We start from the raw sequence: 23,458 nt of genomic DNA, 5'->3' as shown, positions 1-23,458 counted from the left end.
AAAATAATCGTTTCTGAGATTCTGAAAATCCTCATACTAAGACAGAAAACCATTTTCAACTCGACTTGAAGGTTAACATTTGTTGTGGTGTAATATGCGACTACTCACTAGGTAGTTTTGAACTGCCAACCAATTGACCTCTGTATTTTGATTTTCTTCACGAAAATTTACACGAATTACTAGAGGATATAACTCTCACTTTTATTACAAAACATGTGATTTTTGCACGACAGGATAGCACCACATTATTCTTTAGAAGTTCGTGAATACCTCAATCAACAGTTGTCGTATCGATGGATTGGTTTTGGAAGTGAGCTTGCTTGGCCGCCAAGAAGTCCTGAATTCAATCCTTTGGATTTTTCAATTTGGTCGCAATGAAGGCATTAGTTTACAAAAAAACAACTAATTCTCTTTTAAAATTGAGACAGAAAATAGAAGAAACCTGGAATGTGATTAAAAATAATAGACAAGGGTTATTTGATATTAAGAGATGTTTGCCAAACCGGACCATAAAGTGTATTGAAGTAAATGGTTGACATTTTGAACATTTACCTTTAAAGTGTTTTGTTTTTCTGCTTTAATTACTTTAATTTGTTATTGTTACACATTTAGAGAATAAAGTTGTACCCATAGTTTACCCGAAAAAAAAAATTGCTTTGATTTACTAAACACAACCAAGTGTAACTAACTAGCGCTCTCTTAGCGATGCTATTAAACTTTAAATTAGCAATCCTCATGCCAATAAACGTAAGACTGTCATTTTTAAATAGAAATTGTTAAAACATATAAGATTATTGCGAAAATTAAAATCCATATTTAAACTTTAAACACCCGGTATCTCGGAAATTAGCATTATTTGTAGTATAAGGCATGTTGCGCGGCATGTTGGATATAATCATTAAGTTTGAGGTCTAGAATCTACAACTAGGAGATTGAACATTGTTAATGAATCACCATGTATAATGTATAAAGAATGCTTTGCAAAAAGTTATGTTTTTTATTTTTGCTTTATATTTTAATACAAATTACAAAAAACTAAGAGAAGAAAATTTTCGACCCACTGTGTAATAACTTGAATAAAATTTTATTTTACTTTAAGATTAAGGACGACAAAGTGGACCACTACAAAACAATAACAGTTGCATTTCGAATATCAAGTAACAAAAAACAGATTAAGAAAGCGTTGAAACAAAAGGTAGTTAATATGCAGTCTTGAGCGTTTTTTTGTGAATGTTACTGTGTGCCTCAAGGTCTTCTTTGTACACATATTTACGCATTAATAACTGGGTTCATTAGTAGGTAACTCTGAAATATTTTTTGTGAAGTCATTTGTGTCTCTCGCACCCAAGAAATGGCTTGGTGTGACCCGGTAAATAAAATGACCTGTTAGGGCTTAATTTGTCTACTATATGTGATTATTTTGACAGGCTTGCGCTGCAACCTATAGTTTTGTCTGTATTTAAGTCGGTGCGAGGCAATTAATAAAAATTACAGCAAAAAATCCGGTCTTTTGGACCACCCGGTCCTTTTGATATTTTGTTGTTCATTTTAAACCAGCCCGGATCACCTACAGGTGTTTCCAATTTTGAAGACAAAGGTGGCCAAGTTATTAAAAAAGGTCGTGTTCTTCTCCTTCGAAAAATAACACTCAAATTATGGTTCTGTTCGGTTTTAAACCTCGCTGCAATCACTGGAACGAGTTTTTAACAGAATTAACTTGAATTTTGCTCAACTTTAATTCTATATCATTATTGAATGTCTAATAAAACATTTAATGCAGCTATTACTCTAAGATTTGCGTAAAATAGCCAAAAAGCTTCACCTTTACAGATAATATGAAACTCTTCATTACACAAATTGCCCAACCGCTCCACTGTATTTTGATTATAGTCTTAAAGAAAAATACAAATGCTCGTTTTTAGCCTTTATATCCTCATAATAGAGGCAAGAAATTTAATTTTTTTTATTTAAAACTATTCTATAAATACATTTATTGTAATTCTTGTTTAGACATCTTTACCTTAACGACTATCGATTTTCTGTGAATTGTTTACTTTTTTCCCACTTTCTAACGACAGTAAGTTGTTTGGATACATCAAATTTGTACATTGGCTTTAGTAAATTAATTCTGACAAATCCATATAAGTTCACAAACTAAATTATTAAATAAGAGAACTACATTAACAAACAATATATTATAAGTACCTATATAAGTTCATCATTATTAATAAGTTTTGAAGAGGGTTGGTTTCTTTCACTGTTGGCGAATAAATAACCAAAACATTGTACAATATCGTGAATGTTCGGAATTGATTGAGTTAATTGACATATTTCTCATAGTAGTTGTAAAACTAGGTTTGATAAAAATTCTAACAAATTATGTTAAAAGTGTGTAGAGAAAATGCCACAAATATATAATCTTAAAAATATGGTTTTTATAGTTGAAAATATTTCTTTTCAGTTAATATTATTTTTCGAAATCCTCATCTCTAATTTTCTGCTGTGGCTTGTCATTTTACAGATAGCAGCACAGGACATTAATAGTATAATACCTAACCTAACCTAACTTTTAGCTTTGTGTTTGTTTTATTTGTTTGTGCTTATAGTTTGAGTAAAATGGATTTTGTAAATCTGTTATTACTCAATAAACTATCGTGTTAGGATAAATATGTTTTAATTTTAATACAGTTTTCCAACCTTTTAATTGATCAACTATCTTTTTGTTATTAAAATAATCAGTTAAAACTATTGAACCATTCTGGAGCAGGTAAACAATGGAATATAAGGTGTTTATTCATAAGACTTTTACTTTTGCATCGAATTACAGCAAATTTAAATTTCTTAGCAAGTTAATTTTTTCCATTGATATTATGTACTATTTCATTAGAAAACGACATTCTTGACAAAAAAGCCGAACTTTTCTATATAGTACAATCTAAACTGCAGCAGAATAGTACTCGATGGCAGACAGGACACTTTGGCAATGTGGACGAGGTACAAGTACGGATTAGCCTAATAGTCCATATTATCGTATACAGACATTTTTTTCGTCTTTATAGAGGAGGGTCTGGAATCTTCAAAAGACATCTCAGTCCAGGACGCCGCATAACTGACCTTAGTGCAGGATTCGTTCTTCATACTCCCGGCGATAGTTCCCGAGCTCTCTTTAAAACTCGCTTTAAAACGCTCTCACTCGTACGGCTATGCTATAACTATGGCTATAGCATAGCCATAGCTATATTTGGGCAATGAAAACGGCTAACTTTAAAAAACTACTCCATTATCCCCTAGCGCAAAACTCATCCCTGGAAAAATCGAGATATCGGCCAAAAAAACGATGAAACTAGAAAAGTGAACCGCAATGAATTACTTGCGAATTTATTGTTAAAGTTGTATGCCAAGAAACTATAATCTAGGTTAGTTATTATCTAAGTGGCCACATATATTTATCCAAACAAACTACGGGGAATACTAGGTGCATGTGTATCCAAACTCTGTATCCAAACTCTGTAACTGTGCCGGGGTTGAGACACTACTGGTAATTAGATAATTATGATGACTCTATGGTTATACATAAGGGTTACTAGAGTAGTGATAACCTATGGCTCGGTGACGTGGTGGACAGAGACGCAGCAAGTGGGAGCAATAAGGCTGCTAGGTAATACACAAAGGCTAGCATACCTGTGTATTACGTGGGCCATAAAACAACTCCTACTGCATCGTTGGAAGTTCTGCTGAATCCGCCACCACTTCATATCTTTATAAAGGGCGAAGCCAGATCAGTGATGCACATATTAATCCATAGTCAGCGACATATAAGCCAGATGCATGGTGCTGACAACAGAAAGCTAATCGAGGAGCTAAAAGCCGATATTGTGATGGGGCAACCTATCGATGCAAAAGCTACGAGATATAGCTTTAAAAAGCTCACAATTAAGATACCAGGCAGGGAAGACTGGAATAAAGATGTACCGATACAAGCTGCTGCTACCTGGTACACTGATGGCTCAAAAATATCGGAGGGTGTGGGAGCCGGCATAGTAGGGACAAATCAAGGGATAAATTTCCCGGTAAGTCCATCTAAGGATGTAACAGTTTTTCAGGCAGAAATAACGGCAATCCATCACTGCCTAGAAGAAATAGAAAGGCAGGAAAGAACGTTCCGTTCAGTTGCCATCTTCACAGATAGTCAGGCAGAGCTTAAAGCACTCAATTCTGTAGAGGTCAATTCTAAGCTAGTATGTGATTGTGTGTGTGCCCTAAATAAACTAGGAGAGCGTAGCAAGGTTACGGTAGGTTGGGTACCGGGGCACGAGGGTCATAAGGGCAATGAAAAATCAGATGAAATGGCCAAACAAGGGTCATTAATGCAATTCATTGGACCGGAACCCTTCTGCGGCGTTGCAAAGACAGTAACAAGAACGGCTACAAGAAAGTGGGTAGCTTACAAATCTCTAGAATTGTGGAGGAATTCACAGGACAACGACAGGAGAAACATATAATTACAGAACATTCGCCAAAATTTAGTAGGCCAAAGCAAAGACAGGAAAACAGTCAAAGCCATAGTAGGTCTTCTAACAGGGCACTGTAAGCTGAATAGGCACTTAAAGCTGATGGGATTATCAGATGTACATTCTATGTCAGTGTGACAGTCTGGAAAATGTGCGGTTCTTTGCATCAGGAGAAGAAAATCCACCGGTAAATAGCTACATGGAAGGTACAGTCTCGAAGCTACTAGACTTTTTAAAAAGGGTCAGGCTGTAAAATGTTATCTAGGACTAGAGGACCACAATAGATCTGAAAAGGTCGCAGTGGAATAGGCCAAAAGGCCACTTCTCTAAATCTATCTATCTCGCCTATATCTCGCAGTAGCCATATTATATGGATATTGTAGCTTAAGAGAAATACTATCTGATCTATGCAAAGAATATAGCGAAAAATTAGCTTTCCAAGCTAAAAGCTAGAGTCAAATGATATATTATTTTTTTAAAACTGTATTAGGCTCTATTCCGCCTGGGAAAAGATTTGCATTGAAGCATTGAACAATTTAGCAAGTAGGTCGAGTATTATTCCAGACAATTAAATTAGCAATACAATATGACGCTAAGATAGGTACAGTCATCATTATTTTTGGGAAACGGTTGCAGCTATCAAGTGTTTCTTGGCATAAAACTTCAGCCCTTAATTATCAATTAATTCATAGAGGTTCACTTTTCTGGTTTCAACGTTTTTGGCCGACATCTCGATTTTTCCAGGAATGAGTTTTCCGCTAGGAGGATGATGGGGTAGTTTTTGGGGATTAGCAATAAAATGTGACGGGACCCTGTAACCACTTTTATTGCCGAAATATAGCTATGGCTATGCTAGCGAATGCGAATCTTTAAATTTCTCATGGATTTAAGAAACTTTGTACCAGTATTTGTGTCAATTAGTGTTTCATTTTTAATATCATCATCCAGTTTTGAATGGCAATATAACCGCGCCACTGATCGCGAATTTTTTGAATCAGTTCAATGTTTTAATTCAAATATGTAATAAGGCAACCGTACCGCTGTTTCTTACGTATAAGCTGGATCGGAAATAATCGTCTAGCGTTCACTAATGGGCGTGCATGAGGAATGTGGAGGGGAGACCAAGGGGAAATATGATTGTTATCTTTGTCTATTCGCTGAAAATATGATTTTATATATGTGTTAGATATCCTGTTAAATTTTACTATACCGACCATAAACTTTTACCTACACCATATAATACATTCATTCATTCATAATACATTCATAGGAGGCGTGAGTCGACACTACTGATTTGTTTGAAAATATGCCGCTAAAATCAATGCTAAGAAGTGATATTGGCCAATATTCACACAACTGATTGATATGGCATTAGTAAATTCATGACTTCTCTAAAAACGACTCAATAAGTCAAATATGACTATTAGTTTTTCGCCGATCTATTCCGATCGATTAGCAGTTCTCTACCTAAACTTGACTCTTTAGTACAAGAAGTATAGTAGGAAGATCGAGAACATTAACATATAAAGTATTTATATAATAATAGTCTCCCGTTTTATACCGCTGTCGCGGCTTTGGGAGTATAGCAGGGTAGTCTGCTATATCTAGGGCCTACGGTATACAAGGAAGGTAACATGGCCAGTGCTACGCTTCAACCGTCTATTATTACCCCTGGTTTTACCCAAGGTACTCATTTTTATTCAGGCTGAGTCGACCTGGGGCCTATAGACATTTTTAAAATGTCTAGATGTTCTTGCCGGCGGTAGGATTCGAACTCCGGACCACCAGCTTGCGAGGCGAGCATCCTACCGCTTGCGCTACGCAGGCTACTCATATAAAGTATTTACGGACATTAAATTCGATGGCATAGAACACTTTATGGAGAAACGTGAAGAAGATGTTCCAGGAGAAAATTGTAAATTTAAATTACTAATATGTTATGGAAAATGTTAATTTCCATGACGGTTTTTAACTCATTGATACATACTTGCAATTATGAAACACTAACGCCCTGTAATCTATTTATAGGATGGGTTAAAATTCAAAAATTCAAATATATAAACAATTTCATGAAGATTTCCATATTAAGAACAATGCTCGTATTACTGATAATTATGTAGGTATAAGCAAAATTTTTAAACTAAAAAAAATAATAATTTGGGCGTTAATGGGTTAAGAAGAACAATTAGAAACAAAGTACAAAGCTCTTAAAGCATACATAGGTATACAAAGCATACAACGATAATAAAGGCTGGTCAATATCGTTGGCATCGTATAGTCATCGATAAAAAATTGAAATATAAAGTTTTACATTACATCTTACATTTTAATACGAATTCGTATTTAATAAATTAATTTTTTTGGTATATTGTAGTAAAACTGCTTCTGTTCTGACTACATAAAGACAATGAAAGTAGTAAAACCTTGTTACAGAGAATACTGTTCAGCTCATTCAGAACGAAATTGAAATCTAACATGGGTGGATCATGTTTTATAGCCTGTGTTTTAGTGTCTCCGCAGCGTAAGTACATCCCTTGCCCAAGATTTCATTCTATCATTGCTTCGACACTGGTAAACACCTGTTCTACAAGTTTGACCACCCACAACTTTGTTAAAATCCATTAACTGTGGTAGATGAATTTAGTGTAGGTTTTAGTTTTATTTAAATAAATATTCAATGCAGAAATTCCGGTCGTTCTCTTACAAAACGAATTAAAAACTTTCACCAGCGGCTTTCGTGTAATTTATTGTTTTAAGCGCTTTACATTTAGCAATAAAAGTGATTGCTGTTTTTGGTTTAGAACTAAAGTGCTTTACTTTTTTTATGTTTAGAATTTAGACAGGGAGACACAATATCTAAAAAGCTGTTGAATCAGTCGCTTAACGACATGCAAGAAATAAGGTCTTTTTCTTCATTACAAGGTTTTTTGCCTGTTTCGGTAACAAATTTTGTTTTATCTTTTGAAGGGACATCCTACACTTCTTCTTTCTTTCAGTTTTTAGGTGTACAAACAAATTGAGTATTTGTTTTGTTATTCGATTGGTCGCCAACGTTCGAAACGGATAGGCACTACAAGAAGAAGAATATCAACTTGAAGTACTCTTAGAAAAGTCTACTGCTAAACAAGTTTGTCAGAAAATACAAAGAGACCTGAACCCGAAAAAGTCCCCTGGATATGAGTAAGACGATAAAAAAATGGGTCGTAGTGTTTATTGTACATTTTAGAAGAAAACTGTAGTTTTAAAGTTCACCTTGGTTAAGTTAAGATTAAATCAAATTGTTTATTAATCATCCTGACCAGACTGCAATATAAGAAATAATCTGGAAGCATTATTTTCATGTTTACTTATATCTTTACACAAAAAATACGTTATATTGAGTTGCAATTGTAAGTACTCTTTAATTACAGCATTCGTCAAAATAAACAGTACCGAAAGTGAACATTGTATTTATTTTTTTATTTTCAATTTTACATAATTTAATTGTTCAAAATGTGCAACATTTCTACTCAAACAAGCTTCATAATGATTTTGTAGATTATCCAACATATTTAAAAAGAGTGGTTGCTGTACTTTTTGAAAATAGGTTATTATCTTTTGTCGTAGTTCCCCAATATCCGAAGGCGGAACTTTTGACTGATTCCTTCAGCATGCCCCACATGTACGCACCAGATGTTGTCATATCAGGTGAGGGTACTGGGCACTCGAAGTTTGCTCCACGGAGAAGTATTCTGTTTTCAAAATGTAAAAGAAAAGTTAGCGGTATTCCGTTGAAACTATTGCCTGTGAATCTGCAGATTTCGCGAGCGGCAAAAATTTCGTAAATCTCTAATAAAAGGTGTAATAATATTCTCTCTGCAGCTCTCTTGTTTAACAAGAACTGTAAGCATCTTCAACAAAATAAGGCATACATTTATCAGGAAAAAGAAATAGAAAAAGTTCATAAAAGGGAAGTACGATATCAGCTTAAAAAGGTCAAAAGTACACATCAACAAAGCCTGCCAATCATGAGGTCAATAGAGACCGAGGAACTTTTTAACACCCGTATTAAGTATCGCAAAGATGCAGGAGTTAACCAAATAATTCTCTAGTTTATAAAACGTCGCTCCTAGATTTCTTCAACCAGATAATGACGACCAAAAGCTTCCTAAACTAGTCAAACAAAGCAATGTCATAACGATGTGCAAACCATGCAAAGACACTTCACTACCGGAGAGTTACAGACCAATCGCGCTTTTAAGTGTCTGCTCGAAGATTTTTGAGAGAATAATCTACGCGAGGCTTTTACAAAATTTGTTTACAAAAATTTGAACATTTTGAATCTTATTTTGTGGCATATTATTAAAGTAATTATGCAAAAAAATCTCTGTGCGACAGATTATATTTCAAATTAGCGTTAATAAGAAAACTAGTCAATTTAAAGGTTTACAGAATGGCTTATCCCAAGGGGCGGTTCTATCGCCGCCCTTGTTAAAAATTTACAGCTCAGACGCTCCCATTACAATCACAGGCAAATTTTTTTAAGCATATGATATGGGTTTAGGTATACAAGAAACAAACATCGGGAACGCCAAAGCTATTCTAAAAGGCGACCTAAATATTATTAACAAATATTTTAAAAAATGGGGCCTTCAACCAAATGCTACAGACAGAAATGACTGCTTTCCATTTAAATAGCCTTCTATTTAAATAGTAAACCACAGAATAAACATAGATACCGAAGGAGTGATTCTAAAACATAACCTAACATAACTAAACATATTTCGGTGGAATACTAGATCGTACTTTAACTTTCAAGCAACACTTACATAAAACTGCAGCACATCATTTATAAACTTGCAAACACTTCTTAGGGAGCCAATGCAGTCAAAATCAGGAAAAGCACTCTTTCATTAGTATCTTCAACGGCTGAATACTGTACTCCACTCTGGCTGAAGTCACCACACTAATGTTCTAGATGTACAATTAAATCAAACCATGAGATATATTACGGGGACCATAAAGAGTACGCCAACTCAATGGTTTCTGATTTTAAGCAACATTTCGCCACCCAAAACACGAACGTTAACTGCCCTTAAAGCTCTTTACTCCAATAAATACCGACATCGATCAGTTAAACCAGAGCAAACTCCGGCTGAGATCTCAAAACCCGCCAACAAGAACATCTAACAATCTTCCAAACAATTTTACAATCGATGAGCATCGGATAGGAGAATTAAACGAAGAAGTGAAAAACGCATACCTAATAGAAAATCCTACAGTCAAACCCAACGGTTTCTCTCTTCCACATCGAGGATGGTGTAATCTGAACCAAATCAGAGTAGGTCACGGAGTATTCAATAAATCACTTAACCAGTGGGGCATCGCAGACAGCCCACTATGTGACAAATGCAATGCTGCTGAACAAACAGTCCACCACATCACCCAGGAATGTCCAGAAACACGAGTCGAAGGTAGTTTAAATGAAATCCACGAAATAACTCCTAAGGCAATGGAATGGCTCCACGATAGCAATATCCGGCTTTAATGTTTTCACCTTCATTATAATCTATTGTATATATATTTCTCAAGAAATCGAGATCTTCGTACACTAGCCTCAAAACACAGGACAAAGTCTTTGTCCTGTTTGAATGTGGTAAAGATAACTACTAAGAGATTTGAACAGTCGATGTGTAGATGTTTCACTAATATTTAGTTTATACATAGTACATTAAAGGCTTTATTTTGGAGATTGTAAGATCTAATCGAGAATGCATCCTTGATTATTGTTGGTAAGAACTGTTTTTAGACGACCGGAAGAGCCGTTGACACAACACACTACCAGTGTTACGAAATTACATTACACTTTTACTGGGAGCCGCCTTGTTGAACACTTGTCAATATTTTTCAGACACTTTTTTCACACTTGGACCGTTATTCCATCCATTTCCGTATAAGCAGAAACAATGCTCTACTATATACTCTTTCTTCCCAGTTGTGGAAACCATTTTCACGACGGTTTTAATAATAGAGCGCTGTTAATAAGGCAGTAAATAACAAATAAGCCAAATGAAATAGATAACTATTGCATGCGCAATTTCAGTCGTTTAAATTTTGGCAAGTACTGTTTATTTTGGCGAATACCGTATTCAGCAGTGTTACTAAGACTAAGTAATAAGAAGCAAGCAAAGAAAAAGTGTATTACATTGCAAATTATATATATATATATATATATATATATATATATATATATATATATATATATATATATATATATATATATATATATATATATATGTATATATGTGATTCTCGAATTTTATAGCTCTTCAAAAGTAGATAAGTCAACAAAGAAAATTATCTTGATAATGCAGGTACATGAATGTCTCAGCATATTTACCTCTGTGTACTTAGAACCTGGTGTGTAACATCCAATATAGGACTATATAAAATTATCATTTCCAGACTAATTGCCAACATTCATTATCAAAGAAGTAACAAATTAGGAACATGATATTAATATCATGTTCTAAATTTGTTTATTGTTGCTTTCCCAATAAAGATACACTGCATAAAGTTCCTTTCTCTTAGAATTTGCACAGCATTACAAAAAATTTCTATAGGTTAAAACATCGCACAAACTTTCATGCTCAAATTATCTTGAAACCAAATTCTACCTGTGGATTAAGAAGTTCTGAAAATGGCTGGTTTAGTATAAAAGCAAGCTATATGGTAGGTTAAAACGGTACGAAAAAAGTGCCTTCTTGAAATCATTGTATACTTTTTTCAAATTAAAACTATGGTCAACCCGATTGAACAGAGAACTAATTATTCTATAGCATGCAAAATAAAAATAAGTGAAAGGTATAAAGACGATTAAATAGCTAAATCCAAAAGGCTAAATTTTTAAGTATTTTGAAAATTTTCTTATCTACTCTACAATAGAAACTCTAAATATACAAAAAATAAGAGTGAATTAAATAAAAAGGAAGGAGAGAAACAGTGGAGGCAGGCTGTTGATAAAATAGAAATAAAAAATTCCGATGAAAGCTGCAGTGATAATGAAATTTCATTTATTAAAAAGCAAAACAGTAAGAAATATTAGAAAGAAGGGTGCAAACTTTACTTTTATTAAATAAGAGGAGGGAAGGGCTAACTTTTTAAGTATTTTGGGAATTTCTTATTTACTCTACAAAAGAAATACTAAATACACATACAAGGGAATTAAATAAAAAGTAAAGGAACGATGAAGACAGGCTATTGGAAAAAAAATTGTTAACACATTGTCAAGAGAAATATGAATGGAAAATGTTCTTCCATTCTTGGAGAAGAATTTGTTGAAACAAATGAGAGATTTGTTTCAAAGCTCCTCGAGGTATATCTTTGAAATTTCTACAGTATGTACTAAATATAGTATTATTAAATCTAAATTTTACTTTTAATAAATGTATTCCGAGGAAATCTGCAGTAATAATCAAATTGCATTTCTTAATAATCTAAATAGTAGGAGATAATACAGAAAACACTAATACTGAGAAAAAGGAACCAAGTACAGACATAACGAAAAAAGGCTATAAATTATCTAAAATTATGAGCACTTAATGTACTAAATCAGTTAGAGGGGTTACATTTATACATTTTTAGTCAGTTTAACAGATAGAGGTAGGAAAAACACTTTCATTGTTAAAGTCAATCAAGAACTCTTTGATATCCCTATGTTCCTTTAATCTGTTTGTTTTATGAAGATTGAATATGTCGTCCTTTTGATAATATTCTTCGATTTCCTCGTGTCATTCTGTCTTTGCCTTTTGTATTTTTCTATTTCTCAATATTATTTTATTATGTTAGGGTATATTATCTTCTTTTTTTTTAATCTAATGTTTCATTAGTCATCCACTTTTGTTTTTTATTTAGTCCGTATTTTTTTAGATCAGTATACTGTTTTACAAAAAATTTATTTTCCACTAATTTTGAAACGGAAAACAAATTAGGGATTTATAGAAATTGTTCAAGTTCAAAAATCAACGATTGAAAATGCATAAATGAAGAAAAACAAGAAACATTGTTAATTTTGGATCACCTAACGATGTTACCGACGGTGGAGCATCCGGATATTTAATATTTCTTATTCCACTTAAAATGAAGAGAACCCAACAAGGAACCAGAAAAATATTACTAACATGTATAAATATAATAAGCATAATGAATGACTAAGAGTATATTTAATTAACAAAATTACCATTCAAAGAGTTAGTATCCAAATACCAAAAATTAGCTATTAAAAAGTGGAGTCACGAAAATTATCATAGGTTTATCCCTGATCATATTACAACTCGTTAATAATAAAATCCATTCTTAATTAGCCCATTAGTTAAAAATATTATAATTAGCGGTTGTTTTTAACTATCTATCTAAATGTTATCTATCTCTCTAAACTGGTTATTGACTGGTGAGCTTTACGATCGCGAAGAAAAGAATCGTCTAAAAAGAAGTTGACAATAAAATAATCTATTGATCTATAACTATTAATATCAGTAAAAGATCAGTATTACCAGAGCATGATTTTTAGAAAACGAAGCCGCGGAGAATACCTATACCTATGCCCTGATGTTCGCAGATAGCTAACTGTAAATACACGACCGTTCAATTCAAACTCCCATCTGTAGATGTATCGTTAATACCAGAATAAATTTTAATTACCCAAGAAGAATAACCAATCGACCATGATAGATGATAATATTCGTTTTTATTTCAGTAAAACTTGATATTCTCCTTATCATTGTACCCGAGAAACCTGCAAGTAATTAATAAAAAACAAGACTCACTCTTCTCTGCATAATTGTTATCCATCATCACAGTAATCACTTATTAAAATCACTAGCACACATTGTAGAGAACTATCAATAACGGAACACACGCACAAGTGACAATTTTCGTCACAAAAATCACTTTACACAACTAATTGAAGCTCTACCGAAGAAACAACGAAGAAACGTTACTAACTACACTTTTACCTCGATCCACTGACTGAAAGGTGAAGAACAAGACCGAAACGTGTAGATGTAGATGCCCATGGCCAGATGCTATGCATGGAGGCAGCGTTGCCGATATTGAAGATTCTTCATCCGACGGACCGAAACCATTTCGGAAGGGAGGGATGGGTTGCTCAATATACAAGCTATACAGTGTGCTGTTACACAAAACATTAATTAATAGGGAAGTAATAGGAGATATTATTACTATGAGGTTTATTTAGTTTTCAACAATATTTGCAGTCAGGAAGCAATAAATAAAGGAAAACCAGTAGATGTTTTTTAGAAACAAAAAAAAAACGTATAAAAACTATTCTAATTTAAAATAAAAGTGAAAAACAACAATTACAAATATTCTTCAGATTATTTTGAATGTTAAAAGGAACACTGGGTATCAAATGTATAAGAAAAAAATTAAAAAAAAAAATAAATAATGTAGTTTGGGGTGAATTTGATCTCCGGGGGGTGAAATTGATCACTAAATCATGTACCAACGTTTTTAAAGCCAGAAACGTTCTCTGCCAACCACTACTTAATAATAACAATTTTTCTTCCACCACTATATATCCTTAGCGTGATCCATCTTAAGCAAACATGCTAGGTTATATCGGAAACAAAACCCAAAACATACAAGCGGGAATTTCAAATTTTTAACGCTGGTGTCAAATTGTTTGTTCATACATACAAGGCGACATTATCAAATTATTTTTTGACCAATTTCACCCCAATCCATTATTGAAACTGTTGCGATTTTTTTAAATAATTTCAGTTGGTATCGATATACAATGGTTAGACAGAGTATATGAAAAGAAAATAGTAGCTAGAAGATACAAAAATTACAGTGAAGAAAGTGTTGAAAAGGCTTTAGCAAATGTCATTGTAGAAGGCTGGAACTTACGACGGGCTGCTAGAGAATACACAGTTGCTTATGGAATACTAAATAATAACGATCATGGTCGTCTTATTAGAAAAAATGGCGGACAAAAAATATTTACTGAAGCCTTTCTTTCTGCTGCAAGAGTTTGTGAAGAATGGGGCTTCCCTCTAGATGCAACTGACTTAAGGCAGTTTGCAAAAAATTATTTAGACAGTCAAGGCCGCAATGTCGCTGCTATTTGAAACAGCGTGCAATGCACTGATTGGGTTTATTCTTTGATGAAGCGGCATAACAATAGTATAGTAAAGAAAATGGATGCTAACATTAAGCGCTCTCGAGCTTTACTTTCGAAAGAGACAATAACGGGTTATTTTAACAATTTACGTCAGACACTGCAAGATATCTCAGCAAGTAACATTTTTGATTACGATGAAAAAAACTTACAGAATGACTCTGGAAATAAAAAATTGTTATTCAGGCGTGGTACCCTGTAAGAGTTTATAACTTTACAAAAAGCGCCACATCCATAATGGTGTGGGGTTCAGCATTAAGCGTTATATTACCACCATACATTATTTATAAGTTAGAAAAGATGTGGGTCCAGTGAACCAAAAATGGCCCAAAAGGGAACCTATGTTGCAATGGAAAGTGTTGTTCAGCAGGATCGAGGTATAACCGTATATAAATTGATGTAACATAATTAAAAATAAAATGATCAATTTGGCCCCAAACTACGATAACTTAAATTAAAGTAACCTAAAAAACACTCAAAACAAACCACAATATTGAAGACTAATGCTAAATCGTTTTATAAACGAACAAAAAGATATACAGAATTTGACAAAATGATGGAGCCTTTTTAAGATAGTTAAGACAGTCGTTGATGAGCCTTATATTTTTGAAAGACGGAGATGGAAGACATTCACAGACGATATATGCTTGCAAAGGACATTAATATTTGTAAGATCCAATATAAAAATTTATTAAGAAATAGAAAATCCCATTTTGCTTTAATAAGGAAAAGTGAAGAGAGAATGATGGTTATTAGGTAAATCATTAAAATTGTCCTTACTCAGACGAACTTAAATATTATTGACACGAAATGTATATTTACATCTTCTAAAATAATCTTATTATCTGCGCAATAAATTATTAACTGGCACGTTGTTTAATAAAACATATTTTCCGGATTCTCTGGAAAGCATTTTCTTAAGAATATTCGTTGAAAAGCATTGTAAACAACACAGAACACACTATTAGATCTCTGTAACAGACTTTATATTATTTTAATTTAGTAATTTAATAATTCAGTTGCGGCTATACCTCAGTAGATAGGTACTAGTTCACCAAAATCTGAACAATCCGGGTTCGATCCCGGCAACCACCAAAAAATGGTTAAAATATCTAATTTAACTGAGCCGCCACCGTGCTGTGGAGGGCACGTAAAGCCGTCGGTGCTAGTTACGTAAGTAGTTAGCACACTACAAGCTGAGCCAGACACCAATGGAAGCAAATTGACTGCAATACAAATTATAATAACAAACAGCTTCCGAAAAAAAGAAACCTCCATAGGAAACAAAGTTTTCTGTTGGTTTTGACTTGTAAAATGATTAATATTGTATTTTAATAACTTAAGTATGTCACTTCTATTTTTAATAAACAAATTTTGAGTTGTTTTAAATTTTAATAGTAATTCATTTTTATTCGAGTCACCCACAGTAGTCCATTCAGCGCAATATTTAGCTGCATTTATACGATTTTTAATTTTAGAAATCGTCCATTTTCCACTGCATGCAGAATATTAACGAAAAATGGTATAGGTAATTGACAATCTGTGCTTCCCTCTAAATCGTATTTTTCTTTCCGCGTGTCTGGACACAAATTTCGTTGGATCAGAAAATCTCGACAGTATATGACTACAATTTCATTTCGTTTCAGTTACAGGTCCAGGGTTCTACTAGGCAATTCGTCGAAATGTCAAAATCTGCGCCGCATTAGACGGACATCCGTTTAGATATTGTGAATAAATTAAATTAGTAGAGTGATATTAGATTTATGAAATTTTCACGAGCAACTACACAACGTGATTTATTGTATACTATATATCTGTATTTTTTTAAGTAAAATCTGCCAAAAGAGAAGCGAAATTAACTCTAGCAAAGGTAAAAACGTATGAAACATGTATATGATAACATTTTTACATAATGTAAAAATGCAGTAGAGCAAATACTTGTATACTTATTGAAACGATGAATTTGATAGAGATATTAAGAGCAATGTTGTCTAACAGAACAAACGAGAAAATAACAGAACAAACGAGACATATACAGAATTACACAATTAAGTACAAAACTGTACGTAAAATTAAGAAACGTAAAGCAGTTAAAATATATGATATCCATGGGGAAATGTCATTTTCTTGTGGCATTTGTGGACTTATCTCTTGCTATTTTGACGACACGGGTCTCCTTAATTCTGCCTATGTAGCTATTCCATTTTTTTTTCTATTATGTCCATTTATTTACACACTGTACGTTACATTTTCTTCTAATGTCTTCACTAGTCTTTCAATCTCTCAGCGTATTTCCGGTAATTCTTCTCAGTACTCTCATCTCTGCCGTTTCCAGTAGCCTTTGCGTTGTGGCTGTGGTTTACGGTGTTGGTCCAGTTATCTTTCATTACGTATTTTATGGATTTTAATAAAAGTTGTTTGACATCCTTTAATTTAAAAGTTGCATTTTGTCTGACTTCACATTTTACTTGAGACCATATTAACTCAATTGGATTGTTAAGGTGACAAATTATAAGGTGGCAAACGTAATACTGTTATTCCGTTTGTTTTTGCCATTTCGTCAATGACATATTTTTTATAGTACGATTTATGATGCCTTGTAATTGGTAATAATTTCGTTTTAAGCATATTCTGATCATACGGTATTGTTTTGCGTTGGAGCCAGTCAATTATATCTACTTTTTTCTGTGAGACACCAAACAACGACACCATTATCTGGTAGAAACTTCAATACCTGAGAAAAGTAGTCCTCAAAAACATCGGAATTCATTTCTTCGTGGTAATCTTTAGTGGATTTTAAAAAGAATTTAAAGTACTAAGTACTGTTCGCTACTTATGTACGTGATTATTAATCTTCTACCTATTCCTGTGGGAACATTTAAACCAGTAGAATACCCTTCTAGAAAGGCTTGTCGAGAACTTGTAATATGTTTATCTACCCTTAATTTTGAAACGGTATGATTTTCGTTTAGCCAGGTTTCATCTAAATAGAAAATACATCTTCCTTCTAATTTAAATCTTTTTATCGTTCTCAAATATTGCCTTCTCTAACAAACAATGTCTTCTGTATCCTTCAATATAGCTTTTTTTTTATTTGATTTTCATAGTAAAAATCGATTTCTTTAAGTAATTTGCATAACTTAACTCATTATAAAAATTATTATTTCTTATTGCCTTTAATATTGCATCCAATATAGGAATCTCCTTGTTTAAAAAGAATTGTTTCTATGAAGGTCATCAATTCCCATTGGTTGTTTTCCTTCATGTCTTTTGGGCTCAATATTGTTTCCTTGTTTTCTTTCACTTAAAAATCTGTAATTTTTTTTTAATAAAACCTGTCATACCGGAACACATAGTCCCTATATTATTAACTGTTGTTAAAGGTTGTTGATAAACAAGAAGTCATCAATATTTAACAAAATAGTTTTTTTTTTTCAGAAAAATCGATCCGTTATTAAGTTTAGCAGCAACAAATCACAACGATGATGTCATTTTAGCGCATTGACTGAACTGCTAACGGATAACACGAACGGTATCAAATTCGTCACAACTTTCCCTTACTCGGTCGGCTGGTAGGCAGGTACCCCAAAGATAATTTGTCAAATTGGTCAAAGTCATTAATAAAGGATTATCCTCTAATGAGACAAAGTATTCTATGAATGTAATAGTATAGATATACGTTATAAATCAAAAAATAGTACTACTATTAAAAGAGAGAAGAACAAATTAATGCATAACTCATAATTTTTCTAAAAAATCCTTATTGGTTTCAACTACATCAGTACGGCAATGGTTTATGGCCTTGACGGTAACCCTTAACCTCTGTTTGAAGATTTGCATTTGTAATAGCTGCCAGTTGCAAACAAATAGACTTTAGGTACCTCTGTAAAATATAAACAGAATGAATAAACAAAACCAAAAAAACGATACTACACGTTAGGAACATTATCTAACTGTTGTGTTAGTGTCCGCCATAAAATGTAAACAATTTGGATAAATATTATGTTAATATGGGATTAACCCACATTTGACTGTAATGAAAATTACATTTTATTTGACGCTTCGATTTCAACTCCGGAAATATTCAAAAAAGATTATTTCAAAAAATAATTTTAGGAGTGGAAATAGAAACTTCAACTTAGTCATGCCATAACAAAACAGTTTCAGAACCTTTTTAAATTGATTAAGTTTAGCTCCACCTCCATCTCCACTATTAGATTTGATCGACACAAGACCTATCCGTTCTGAAACAATCTTGCTCACGTCCAAATTTTGAGTTAGTAGGGTTGATTGCTGTTGGAAGCACAATCCATATAAAAGTTTCTAAGAATATAACAGTTGATAAATCCAACAAAAACTTTTTCGGTATTTTTTGATTATCCTTGAATCCAGTTTAAAAGATAGGATTTTACTCGCAAATTTGAAGGATCATAAAATAATTATTCTGCACTTATAACAGAAAATGTGTCGTTGTATGCGATCTAAATATTATTTATGCTTACTTGTATTCGTTTATTTGCAGTTCATGAACTTCTCAAGTTAAGATGGTGCTAGATCCCATATTCTTTTCAAAAAATTTTACGTCCTTACGAAATATATGCCACCGGCAAATTCACTAATATTTATGTTTCTATAAAATCTACATTTATAATAGAAAGAGTCTTGGTAAACTATCCCATAAATCCTGCAGTAACAAATTACATTACCTAAAGGTCTTATTCCACTTGTTGAATATCTATAGATATGTTAATTTCAACATTTTAGCATTTCTTGAGACGACACAGCGAGTTATCTTTTTTATTAGGCCACTAAAAACTTTTGATAGGGGATTTATATTGAGCAGACTTTCTTTACAATGGAAATATTTACTGTCATACGTTTTCTCAAATAATTTAGTTCTATATTTCGTAGTTGTACTAAAATTTCTTTTGTATTAAGTCACTAAAAGCTTTGGCCGTGGTATTCAGCTGCACACTGGTTTGTTTTTCTTTCTGATATTGTTTGAAGTCATCGAACAAAATTAATGTTCTTCTTTATTGCTTAGTTACACTTCAGTTTCTTTTTATCAAGAACTGAATTGTAATGTAAATAGGAATTGAAAAAGTCTACAATAGTGTGAAACATATGACCCTTATATATTTGGTAAAAATTGATAAGCAATATAGACCTCTTCCAGTTCTTTATGGTATTGGCAAAGAACAGTTGCAGACAATATGTTCGGCCGTTTCTCCTGCAGCTTTGCAGAATGTGCATCTAACCTCTATATCAATTTTACAAAGATATCTTAGTCAGTAGTGCATCTTGCCTTTGAGTAAATTATTATTATTCCGATTTTTACGCCATATTGTTCTTATTCTTCCGGGATGTCTTCTTTGGAATATTTATCTTTTCATTCTAATTAACAGGATTTTATTACGTTTTGTACACATCCAGGAGTACTTGATATGCTGGGAAGTGATGATTGTCAGCCTGGTGGATTGAGACTACAAGAACAGTCTTTCCTTGTTAATAACTTTTTGAATGTATTTTCTAATAGTTTACTAAACATCTATAATACCTAGTACATCGCTAAATGGTCATAAATACATTGCTTTTATATTCGTCTTTGCCTATCAATGTCTGTAGAAAATACATATTTTACAAATAATATTCCTAACAATCCCTAAAAAAGGCGACGAGACGAAATGCACTAACTACAGGGGAATCACGTTATTAAATACAATGTACAAAATATTAACTAATTTGATCAGACAAAGAATAGAAAAAGAAACTAGAACAAAAATAGGTGAATACCAACATGGATTCAGGGAAGGTAAGTCAACAATAGATGCAATACACATTGTAACGCAAATCGCCGAAAAAAGTTACGAGCACGGAATAGATCTACATATACTGTTTATTGACTACAAGCAAGCTTTTGACAGTGTAATAAGGGAGGAGCTAATTAAGGATATGAATCAATTAGGCATCCAAGAAAAACTAATAAGTCTCACGAAAATGACGATGAAGGAATCCAAGGCACGAATCTTAACAAGGGAAGGCCCGTCAGATGAAGTACACATGGAGGTAGGTGTCAGACAGGGAGACTCCCTGTCAACAACATTATTTAACATTGCCATAGAGGGGGCAGTAAGAGCAGCCAAAATTATGGGAACGATTATCGAATCTTCAGCCCAACTGATAGCGTATGCAGACGATATTCCACTGGTTACTGGAGATTTAAAAACCATGCAGAACATAATATTAATACTAGACAAAGAAGCAAAGAAGAGAGGGCTGGTAATAAACCAAAGCAAAACGAAATACCTCAAGTGTTCAAGAGAGAATACGAACATAGAGAAAGAAATTAAGCTTGGTGCATATACATTTGAAAGAGTACACCGTTTCAAATACCTGGGAGTAATGGTGAATGACAGAAATGATAGAACGGATGAAATAAATGAACGCATCCTACTGGGTAATAAAACCTACTGGAATTACCAAAAATTCCTGAAAGAAAAGTACATTAGTAAGAAAACCAAATTAAAAATTTACAAGACTGCAATCAGGCCAGTGATCACCTATGGTGCAGAGACGATGTGCCAACACAAAAAGATGAAATGAGGTTGGAAATCCTAGAGAGAAAGATAATTCGACGAATAATGGGACCGGTGGGAATAAGTGTAGGCGAATTTAGAAGATTAACCAATGAAGAAATTAAAGAAGTCATCGAGGGTGAAGACATAATCAAGTTCGTGAAGACCTAAAGGCTCAGGTGGCTGGGACACACAGAAAGAGCTAACCCAGACTCTACCCTAAAGCGAATAACTGGATGGAGACCAACAACAAAGAGACCAAAGGGGAGACCCAAAACAAGATTGAGAGATCAAGTCTTAGGAGACATAAAGAAGCTGAGAATCTACAATTGGAAGGAGCGCTGTAAGGACCGGAAAGAATGGAGGAAAATTGTAGACAGGGCCAAGTCACACACGCTGCTATAATAATAAAAAAAACAACAGCGGACTGATTCTCCGCAATAAATAAATCAGAGAGCCCAAAAGGGCGGCAAACACTCCGCCAGGAGTGAATAAGCCATGATGATGATGATTCCTAACTATGTATATATATATATATATATATATATATATATATATATATATATATATATATATATGTATGTATATATATATATATATATATATATATGTATATATATATATACGTATTTATAGCAAAACATTATAAATAGTTGAGCTTGAAATACATATCAAATGTTTTTTTACGCTTCTGCTGATAAAGTATTAAACCATGTTATTAATTTAAAAAATTATTAAATTACACAAAACCATTGAGAATTGTTATGTGGTTTAAAGCCAGTTGATATTTAATTTCACAAATTGAACTAAAACAATTGTTTTATTAATATCGTACAATTTGAGAGGTCTACAATATTGCAATTTAATTTACTTCGCGTAGTTTGATGTTTTATTTCCCGTTGAATATATGAATATTGGTACCAATTGTAATTTTGTTTAAAGTAGATGCAGATTAACAGAGTATAAATTAATTTGGAACTGATTTTGTTTTCTCTTTTTGGTAAATTATTTCAAATTTTCCCTATATAATTAGATACTTCTTCTAAAAATACATTACAATTTGGTATGAGTACCGTGATTCTGTAAATTTCTAATACAAGAAGTAAATATATTAAAAATTCCAGGAAGGAGTATAATTCGTGCAGATCTGGCATCATTGCGCTGAAGAGAAAAGATAGTAGTGGCAGCGCCCCCAGGTGGAGGGAATGCAACTTGAACTCATCAACAGATTTACCTGCATGTATCTTACCCATACAGGGCGATACACGATTGAAGAGCGGCTGGTATTTGATGTACAGGGTCACGCAGTGGGAGAAATAATGAAATTCTCAGAAGGCAGATTCCGAAAACGTAAACAAATGAAGAAGTAAATAAAAGATACGTGCGAAATAAAGGTTAACCTTTACAGAGCTACGTAAGCTTTTTCTTCAGGTTATACGTTTGTTGTATGGAGAATGTTTTGAAGTAGAGGTTTTATAATAAATTCATGGAATTAAACATATAGATTTTTCAACATTTATAAATTCTCGGTATCGGTGACTTGCTAGCCATAGCAACGAAGTATATTTGATATTTTCATTCATTTTTTCAAGTGCTACAGGCTGTTAGCAAAACGCAAAACTACGACACAGAGTATGACAAAATTTCTCCAATATTCCACATGTTTAAAAAATATTAATCTATTTTGCGAAAACAAGTGATACTCAGAAGCGAATTTACCTGAATAAAAAAATTAAAACAATTAGAGAATTATGTAATAAACAAAAAAAAAATAATATCCTGTATAAGGAATATTTCAAATTTAGGTACGACTTGTGAGTGCGTAAAAGTCTGGCAATACAAACTTAGGCAACTAGCGAAACACAAAAAAATGATTTTTTTATGATTGCTGCAGCGTAAAGGAATTTCTGGTAACCAGACTATGACATTCTGCCTAAGAAAGGCGCTAATGGTCCTTTTATCGGACCAAAAACATTCCAAACTGTTCCAAAAAGCAGCATCGTGAAATATATCAGAAAATTAAAAAAGGAACTTAGTTCAGCCTACTGAGATAATTTTCCAGAGGTAAAGGCAAGCTAAAAAATGTTATTACAACTGTCTGCTCGCTGCGCAAAAATATTTTTGGAGATTAATAGAACTGAACGGAAGAGTAATCATAAGCATTCTCTCTTAAAATCTGCAACAAATATACA

At 33.2% G+C, this 23,458-nt stretch overlaps 1 protein-coding gene across 9 annotated transcripts in view; it reads right to left on the bottom strand.

Moving 5' to 3' along the window:
• Window positions 1-23,458, bottom strand: part of LOC140452463 (latrophilin Cirl-like) — a 931,875-nt gene that overhangs the window by 491,469 nt on the left and 416,948 nt on the right. For 6 of the 9 annotated variants that reach the window (XM_072546735.1, XM_072546731.1, XM_072546741.1 and 3 more), the window contains exon 1: window positions 13,316-13,560. The exons of 2 other annotated variants lie outside the window; for them this stretch is intronic. Coding sequence is in view for 5 of the 7 variants with exons in the window: in XM_072546731.1 (XP_072402832.1) it covers window positions 13,316-13,327 (12 nt within the window). In the remaining 2 variants the exon portion in view is untranslated. Of the gene's footprint in view, window positions 1-13,315; window positions 13,562-23,458 lie in introns of those variants that run through there. One more of the 9 variants, XR_011952194.1, reaches the window with a different exon arrangement.

The sequence above is a fragment of the Diabrotica undecimpunctata genome, chromosome 10 (assembly GCF_040954645.1).
Source record: "Diabrotica undecimpunctata isolate CICGRU chromosome 10, icDiaUnde3, whole genome shotgun sequence".
Classification (NCBI taxonomy): domain Eukaryota; kingdom Metazoa; phylum Arthropoda; class Insecta; order Coleoptera; family Chrysomelidae; genus Diabrotica; species Diabrotica undecimpunctata.
Note: the sequence above shows the minus strand (reverse complement) of the source record. Positions and strands in the feature narration are given on the sequence as shown.